Below are 9,538 nucleotides of genomic sequence, written 5' to 3'. Positions count from 1 at the left end.
ATAGTAAATAATATTTCACACTTGTGGACAGAATCTTAATGTAATAGGACAATATTTCTAATTTTAAGAGATTTTTGACTATTTTATGACTCATATCACCTTGACCAGAAATGGGATAATGCCTTTAAAATCTACAATTAATGGAATCTTAAGATTTCTTCTTGGTTGATGATAGTAAATAATATTTCACACTTGTGAACAGAATCTTAATGTAATGGGTCAATAATACTAATTTTAAGAGATTGTGGACTATATTATGACTCATATCACCTTGACCAGAAGTGGGATAATGCCTTTAAAATCTACAATTAATGGAATCTTAAGATTTCTTGTCGGTTGATGATAGTAAATAACATTTCAAACCTATGAACAAAGGTCTAAATGTAATGGGTCAGTATTTCTAATTTTAAGAGATGTTTGACTATATTATGACTCATATCACCTTGACCAGAAGTGGGATAATGCCTTTAAAATCTACAATTCATGGAATCTTAAGAATTCTCCTCGGTTGATGATAGTAAATAATATTTCACACTTGTGGACAGAATCTTAATGTAATGGGTCAATATTTCTAATTTTAAGAGATTTTTGACTATATTTTGACTCATATCACCTTGACCAGAAGTGGGATAATGGCTTTAAAATCTACAATTAATGGAATCTTAAGATTTCTTGTCGGTTGATGATAGTAAATAATATTTCAGACCTATGAACAAAGGTCTAAATGTAATGGGTCAATATTTCTAATTTTAAGAGATTTTTTACTATATCATGACTTGTATCACCTTGACCAGAAATGGGATAATGCCTTTAAAATCTACAATTAATGGAATCTTAAGATTTCTTGTCGGTTGATGATAGTAAACATGGTAAATAACATTTCACACTTGTGGACAGAATCTTAATGTAATAGGACAATATTTCTAATTTTAAGAGATTTTTGACTATTTTATGACTCATATCACCTTGACCAGAAGTGGGATAATGCCTTTAAAATCTACAATTAATGGAATCTAAAGATTTCTTGTCGGTTGATGATAGTAAATAACATTTCAAACCTATGAACAAAGGTCTAAATGTAATGGGTCATTATTTCTCATTTTAAGAGATTTTTGACTATATCATTACTCATCTACCCCTCAGCCAGAAATGGGATAAAGTCTATAAACTCGACAAATAATGGAATCTTAAGATTTCTTCTTGGCCGATGATAGTAAATAACATTTCAAACCTATGAACAAAGGTCTAAATGTAATGGGTCAGTATTTCTAATTTTAAGAGATGTTTCACTATATTATGACTCATATCACCTTGACCAGAAGTGGGATAATGGCTTTAAAATCTACAATTAATGGAATCTTAAGATTTCTTGTCGGTTGATGATAGTAAATAATATTTCAGACCTATGAACAAAGGTCTAAATGTAATGGGTCAATATTTCTAATTTTAAGAGATTTTTTACTATATCATGACTTGTATCACCTTGACCAGAAATGGGATAATGCCTTTAAAATCTACAATTAATGGAATCTTAAGATTTCTTGTCGGTTGATGATAGTAAATAACATTTCACACTTGTGGACAGAATCTTAATGTAATAGGACAATATTTCTAATTTTAAGAGATTTTTGACTATTTTATGACTCATATCACCTTGACCAGAAGTGGGATAATGCCTTTAAAATCTACAATTAATGGAATCTAAAGATTTCTTGTCGGTTGATGATAGTAAATAACATTTCAAACCTATGAACAAAGGTCTAAATGTAATGGGTCATTATTTCTCATTTTAAGAGATTTTTGACTATATCATTACTCATCTACCCCTCAGCCAGAAGTGGGATAAAGTCTATAAACTCGACAAATAATGGAATCTTAAGATTTCTTCTTGGCCGATGATAGTATATAACATTTCTAGCCCGTGAACAAAGGTCTAAATGTAACGTGTCAGTATTTCTAATTTTAAGAGATTTTTGACTATATTATGACTCATATCACCTCGTCAGAAATGGGATAAAGCCTTTAAAATCTACAATCAATGGAATCTAAAGATTTCTTCTCGGTTGATGATAGTAAATAATATTTCACACTTGTGGACTGAATCTTAATGTAATAGGACAATATTTCTAATTTTAAGAGATTTTCTACTATATTAATACTCATATCACCTTGACCGGAAATGGGATAAAACCTACAAACTCGACAAATAATGGAATCTTAAGATTTCTTCTTGGCCGATGATAGTATATAACATTTCTAGCCCGTGAGCAAAGCCTGAATACTTTGAGTCAAGATTTCTAATTTCTTGTCGGTTGATGATAGTAAATAACATTTCAAACCTATGAACAAAGGTCTAAATGTAATGGGTCAGTATTTAATTTTAAGAGATTTTTGACTATATTATGACTCATATCACCTCGACAGAAATGGGATAATGTCTTTAAAATCTACAATCAATGGAATCTAAAGATTTCTTCTCGGTTGATGATAGTAAATAATATTTCACACTTGTGGACTGAATCTTAATGTAATAGGACAATATTTCTAATTTTAAGAGATTTTCTACTATATTAATACTCATATCACCTTGACCGGAAATGGGATAAAACCTACAAACTCGACAAATAATAGAATCTTAAGATTTTCTTTTGGCTGATGATAGTAAATCATATTTCAAACATGTGAGCAGAATTTGAGTGCTTTGGGTCAATATTTCTAATTTTAAGAGATTTTTGACTATATCCTTACTTATCTTGCCTTGACCAAAAATGGGAGAACACCTTTAAACTCTACAATTAAGGTAATCTGAAGATTTTCTTTTAGCTACTGATGGTAAATCACATTTCTAACTTGTGAGCAGAATCTGAATGCTATTGACCAATATTTTTAATTTTAAAAGATTTTTTGCTATTTTATTACTCATATCCCCTAGACCAGAAATGAGATAACACCTATAAAATCTTCAGTTAACGGAATCTGAGGATTTCTTCATGACTACTGATAGTAAATAACATTTGAAACTTGTGAGCAGAATCTGAATGCAATGGGTCAATATTTCTAATTCTAAGAGATGTTCTACCATATTATTATTCATATAACCTTGACCAGAAATGGGATAACGCCTTTAAAATCTACAATTAATGAAATCTTAAGATTTTCTCTTGGCTGCTGATAGCAAAGCACATTTCTAGCTTGTGAGCAGAATCTGAATGCAATGGGTCAATATTTCTAATTTTTAAGTGAGTTGGGTTTAACACCGCTTTTAACATTATTCCAGTTATATCACGGTGTGTCAGCTTAATGTGGGAGGAAAGCCCGAACGAAGTGATGGTGCTGACAAACCTAGAAGCATTATTGGAGTGAACCAGGATTTGAACCAACCATCATAGGTTGCTGGCGGATCAAAGGGACGCAACTCTGCACAGTGAATCGCGGCGCCTTAGACGACACGGCCACCTGTGCCCCCTCTAATTTTAAGAGATTTTTTACTATATCATCACTCATCTGCCCTTGACCAGAAATGGGATAACACCTTTAAAATCTACAATTAATGAAATCTTAAGATTTCTTCTTGGCTGATGACAGTAAATAACATTTCAAACCTGTGAACAAAGCCTCAACACTTTGAGTCAAGATTTCTAATTTTAAAAGATTTTTTTTACTATATTATTATTCATATAACCTTGACCAGAAATGGGATAACACCTTTAAAATCTACTATTAATGAAATCTTAAGATTTCTTCTTGGCTGATGATAGTAAATAACATTTCAAACCTGTGAGGAGAATCTGAATGCTATGGGTCAATATTGCTAATGTTAAGAGATTGTGGACTATATTATTACTCACATCCCCTCAACCAGAAGTGGCATAAATGTTATGCTTTCAAGAATGAAAGGAATCTTGAGAGTTTTGTTTTCTGAACATTGTCATTCACATTTACAACCTTTGAGAAACATGTACTTTGACAATAAGCTGTGCATATGAAACTACATAGTTTAAAAAAAAGCTTCGTCCCCTTCACACCTGTAATAGGCTAACTGATCATCATGGAGGGACTGACTGCACAATGCATGACATTGTGCTAGGTCTGTACCTGCCTAGATAGAAACCACAGAAAAAAGGTAAAAAGTAAAGGTATAATGACTTACCTACACATTCTGGTCTTTCAAAGAAATATTATCTTAGAAACTTCAGCCACTTGGCCTTCAACAGCAAGGACCAGACGACCATTTTGATCAAGTTGTAAAGGGAGGATAACTCTTACTGTTGCTTTGTCTTGTAAATTTTAATGTCAATGATGACAGAGCATGAGATAACAAGTTCAGTTCTCTATTAGTAATGGATTTATTAGATATATGTTATCTGTCTTAAGTTGGTAATTTTGAAACCTTTCTAAATATTTCAATCATATTAAATAATATCATTTAGATTCCATATCGTCTCCCCAGAAATATGAGGACATTTTGCTGGCAAAACGGTTATGAAAGCTTCAACATTTTTATGTCAATAACCTACCAGGAATGGTTCAATGAGTTTCCCAGTTATTTTAATACTGACCAGGAAGGAGATTTTGTCATACCGGGTATTACATATGTATTTTTTCCTTTAAAACAATGAGAAAAAGAATAGGGTGGTGGGTGAATCAAAGGAACATTAAAGAAATCTTTTTTTAAAAAGAGAAATCTTTTTCAACAATTTCTACTCTAATATTTCTCTATGTAATTAGTTTCTTTTATTTTTTAAGTTAGACTTCTAAGATGAAGCACAAACTTTCTCACATCCTGCATCTGCTATGCCTGGAAGCAGTTACATGTACCTCCACCATTAATATAAGAAAATAGTTGCTTTTATCATCATGTACACAATAATCAAATGGAGTGATTTTTAATAATTGTTACCACTAAAATCTAACATGCTAATGATAGTAATATTTACAAAAAATGACTTTGGGACTTGAGAATACAAACAAAAATACACACATCAGTTGCCAGAGGGCTGTGAGGTGTTGTTGCTCAGAAATCCCTTGAACAGTACAAATTTAACTGTACCCCTTTCAACTCTGACATTTTGAGTATTCATTGTTTGATGTTTAATGACACACTTAGTTATATTCAAAATAATTAATATTATTATATTGATGTACATACCCTCCCACATATATTTTGTGAACATCATGGCCTATTGTACAATGTCATGAGTATTTATTCCTAGACATTTACCTGCTGTTTTACTGTGTATGAGAAGAAATATGTCCAACTCTCATAACTCTTGCAAAATTGCATAACACAAACATCCTAGGAACTTGAATTATTACGCTTGTATCCCCACCAATGAGTGGCATAACAACTTTAAAATACATAAATTAGAGAATAATTTTATTTTCATTTGGCTTTTGCTATTTTGTAGGAAACACTGTGTTCAGAAGTGGCCAAGATATCTATTTAACAGAAATTTTACTCTGTTTTTAAACATGTCACCACCTCACAAAGGTTATGATATGATAGACAATTAAATAATACATTTGGGACTGATATCATGGTTAGAAATTAAACATGGCAATGGGCAGTAATTACAGATAATAAGCAACACGACCATTTTTATAGGAATTGCATTTTGTCATGAGCAATATGCATAAAAAGAAGAAATTGTATTCCGCTTTAGTTCCGCATTACCACTTTTATACGCTGCTATATTTAGCTGCAAATGTCGGGCATCGAGTCAGTAGCATTGCCATTGGCGCACTTTGCAGAACGGAGTAAAAATACAAAACACAAGAAGTGCAGATGATTTTGCTCTTTTTAAATGTTTGTCAATTAAACACATAGTTGCATGCCACAGATATAATTCTCTACGGTGTTTATCCCAGTTCTGGTCGTATCCCAGTTCTGGTCGCTACACACGTCCTTCTTGCTAAGCTCCTTGCACGTATCTTGTTTATTAGAGTGGCATGCACTGGTATTGCCTGGCCTTTCAAGCTCCTCACAGCGATATCCCGTGTCACGCGCTGGGAAGGAGCTTGCCGGCCCTTCAAGCTCCTTCCCAGCGCGTGACACCTTCGTTACACTCTCGGTAACATCACAGAGAGCTCCGCGAACGGACTATCGCTGTGATGAGCTTGTCGGCCTTTCAGGCAAGGGAAACTATCCGACTGTTCTGAGAAGCTCCCCACAGAGCTTGCTTCATTTCCATAAGAACGGAGTTCGAATAGTCTACTTGAAGGTCCACCAGCAGCGGAGTGTACATTTCGTTTCGGACGTGAAAGAAGCTCAAACGAATACGTTCTGTAGGCCGATGGGATATGGCGATGTACCGTTCAATTTCACACGCGATGTGCTCGCGACATATGAAAGATATTAGCAGTATGTGTGTGTTATGTTTTATTCTTGCTACACTTTTATATAAGCGGCAATATATAACATGTGTTAATATGTCTACGATTTCCAACAAGGTTTGTTTCTACTCACATTGACCACATAATCTGTCCCCTGGACCATTGACGTGAGTGCAGTTCATGTAGGTTAGATCTCGTCTGCCATCTCGATAATGAGTCTGAAATAGGCTCAGTATTATCAGCAAGATCACCTCATTTGTATACTTGACAAGACTGTGCAACGACTTAGGCTCAAATATTGCCTTGGTTAACATTCCTACCTTAATGATCATAAATACAAATTCAAGTTGTTTTTCTTTGTGCATTATTATTAGACCTACCTTCAGAATTCAGAAGATTTACCACAAACGTTTCAAACAGGTCACCCGCTGTGATATTGCTGCAATGTTGCTAAAAGCCGCTCACCCACTCAAACAGGTCACAATTGCACATGAAGTAATTTTTTAGATTTTGTTGCCAGATACTCAGGTCTGTGACATTAGCCTAGCAACAGGGTTCTTTGTAAACACACAATCTCTTTGAATAAGCCTAGTGATGTAGAGAGTTTTCCATATTTATTTAACAAAATGTAACCTGCAGTGGCACATATTATAACAAGTGCCATTTTATGAAATGATTTTTATTTTCAATGTAGATTTATTTCTTTTATCTGCCTCACTTACATGAGATGGGGATATACATAATTTATTTTTTTAACTCTGTAGGTTTCATTATTATGTACATGGATGCAGTTTATTAGGTGTTTATTTATTGATGATGCACACATCCAAACGTCACCTGTCCAAAAACTATCAATCTACTGTGTACAGAGTCTAAGGGTCTTGTTCCTCCTTATCATGCAATTTCAAGCATTTTCTTGTTTCCACATTTTCAGTTGCATGTATTCTTCTCATAAAAACGTTCTCATGGCAAAAATAGTAACGCCTGATCCTTCATTGTTCCATGCTCGCGACGCCGTGATATAACTGGAATGATGTTAAAAGCGGCGTTAAACCCAACTCACTCACTCCATGCTCGCGAAGTATTCATTACTCGGGGACTGCCTCTGTAGCCTAGTGGTAGAGCATCCTCATGGAGAGCGGAAGGTCCTGGCTTCAATCTCCGGCCGTGTCTGGTCAGCTCGGAGTCAGTATACTGTGTCTGAGTGGGGTATTCATGTTAAACTGCGTCATAAATAATATGATTTAAAGTAAACTAGCACTATAAATCGGCATCAGTCCGGACTAGTACAAACACACACAAACGTACATGCATGTCGCTATATAAGTGCTATAATCTTGGACGCAACGTAAAACCTCATTTCACCTCACCTCACTGCCTTACTTGGTACCTTGTAGATTATATAACGGAACGAGTGTGCAACATGGCACCATGACCACTTGTAAATGTCTGTCGAAGAAAAGTCATACGATACCATGGCTGACTGTAACCTTCATTAATGTCCATCACCACTATGTCATTTTCGTTCATTTTTCTAACATCTTATGCATAACTTGGTAAATATGCACTTAGTTTAACAGTACAGAGCCTGTGGACATAGCTCAGTAGGTTATCTTGTCAAGCTAACAATCTTAAGGTCACAAATTTGAGTCTGACAGATTCTTCCAAAAACTGGTTGCTTGTCTTTTGTCCTCTGTCTGATCAGGGTTCAATTTAACTACTGGCCCGTTGACTCATGGCCAGTTAAGATTACAAAGGGCTTGAAAAGTATTTGGCCTGTCTGGCTAGTCCATATTTCATTACTTCTCCATATGTGTTTAATTTTTTTAATTGGGCACTACTCATGGATCATGTAATTTTGATGAGAAAATATTTAAGGTGGATGAGGTCATGTGAATGGTTAATTCAGTATAAAAAAATGGCATGGGGCACATGGTTACCACATGCAAAGTGACGTGTGTTTTTCATAATGGTTTGATTAATGAAATATTTCAATTCTACTTGTGGATACTTTCCTCTTTGTTTGAGTATATAATTGATGTACATTTACTGATTTATGCTTTATTATCAGTTTATTGTTACCAAAATAATACATGCTTCTTGAGTGTACATACACATTTACACACACAGATGAATTAGCAAAGGTGAAGGGTTTTAGTAAGCATCAACCACTCAAATGTGAGGATTTAAGAGTACATGTATTATCCCTCGCTGTCAATGAGGTTTTCCAGTTGGCCCCTTGCTGGTCAGAAGCCCAGTTTGTTGGGTCGCTGGCGCTAATTGGCTTCTGATGGTTATACGGGCTAATTAAAGTGGCGCCGGCTAGACGACTGAAAGTTGGAGTGTTCTTTCCCATTAATAAACTATCTGTATGTTTGTACACTAATTGGGGGTGACAAGATGTATCATTTTTGGTTTGATGAAATATTCTAAAGTAGGAAATTATTTTTTATTGTATATTCATATGGAAACAAAATGCTGTTTCTGTTTCTCCCCATTTTGACCTGGTTGAGGGTTATGTCCTACCACACCATATGAAGGAACTGCTGCATATATCTTGTATACTGATGGAACTTTTGTTGTGTATTTAACACATGATGCTGTCCAGGAATCCAACACAGCTGTTACACATACAACTGATAGAACAGCAAACATGTTTTATATATTGATATTAGAAAGAAATCATATATCATTAATTTTATTGATAATGATAGTTTTAAGTTTGTCAATAGATATTAATTGATTCATTAACAATGATGTCTGGTGTAAAATCAGATTCCTAATATGGATGCAGTCACAACATAACATCTTCCTGAGGATAGGGCAAGTCCAATATGCTCCTTCTTTCAGGAGTGTGTGCTTCACAATTGCGGTGTCTCAGCACTTTGGTAGATCTTCCAGAAACTCATGCTCTGTTACGCAAGACCTGTCGAGACTTTGCAGAAAATGAACTTGCACCTATTGCAGGAAAAATTGACAAAGAACACACCTACCCAAAAACACAGGTAAGTTATGAGATGTGTAACTGGTATTTGATGCATGGGTGGATTTAATTAATCCCCTATTTAAGAAAGAGAAAAATTGTTTGGGAGTTGTTCCACAATTGTTTGACTGTTGTTTAGCTGACTCAAGAATCATGAGTTTATGTATTCGATATACATGTATGATACGATATCATTGAACAGAGGATCAAATAAAATCCAAT

The 9,538-nt window shown here is 34.6% G+C and overlaps 1 protein-coding gene across 2 annotated transcripts in view; it reads left to right on the top strand.

The window, feature by feature from the left end:
• The first annotated feature begins 6,118 nt into the window (after nucleotides 1–6,118).
• The window catches only part of LOC139455689 (short-chain specific acyl-CoA dehydrogenase, mitochondrial-like), a 95,624-nt gene continuing 92,204 nt past the window's right edge, over nucleotides 6,119–9,538 (top strand). The window contains exons 1-2 of one of the 2 annotated variants that reach the window (XM_071237240.1): nucleotides 6,119–6,361; nucleotides 9,184–9,338. In XM_071237240.1, coding sequence (XP_071093341.1) covers nucleotides 6,301–6,361; nucleotides 9,184–9,338 — 216 coding nt within the window. In that variant the 5' untranslated portion in view covers nucleotides 6,119–6,300. The remainder of the gene's footprint in view (nucleotides 6,362–9,183; nucleotides 9,339–9,538) is intronic. The other variant, XM_071237239.1, reaches the window with a different exon arrangement.

This window comes from Haliotis cracherodii, unplaced genomic scaffold (genome assembly GCF_022045235.1).
Source record: "Haliotis cracherodii isolate W230 unplaced genomic scaffold, xgHalCrac1.p SCAF_11, whole genome shotgun sequence".
Classification (NCBI taxonomy): domain Eukaryota; kingdom Metazoa; phylum Mollusca; class Gastropoda; order Lepetellida; family Haliotidae; genus Haliotis; species Haliotis cracherodii.
Note: the sequence above shows the minus strand (reverse complement) of the source record. Positions and strands in the feature narration are given on the sequence as shown.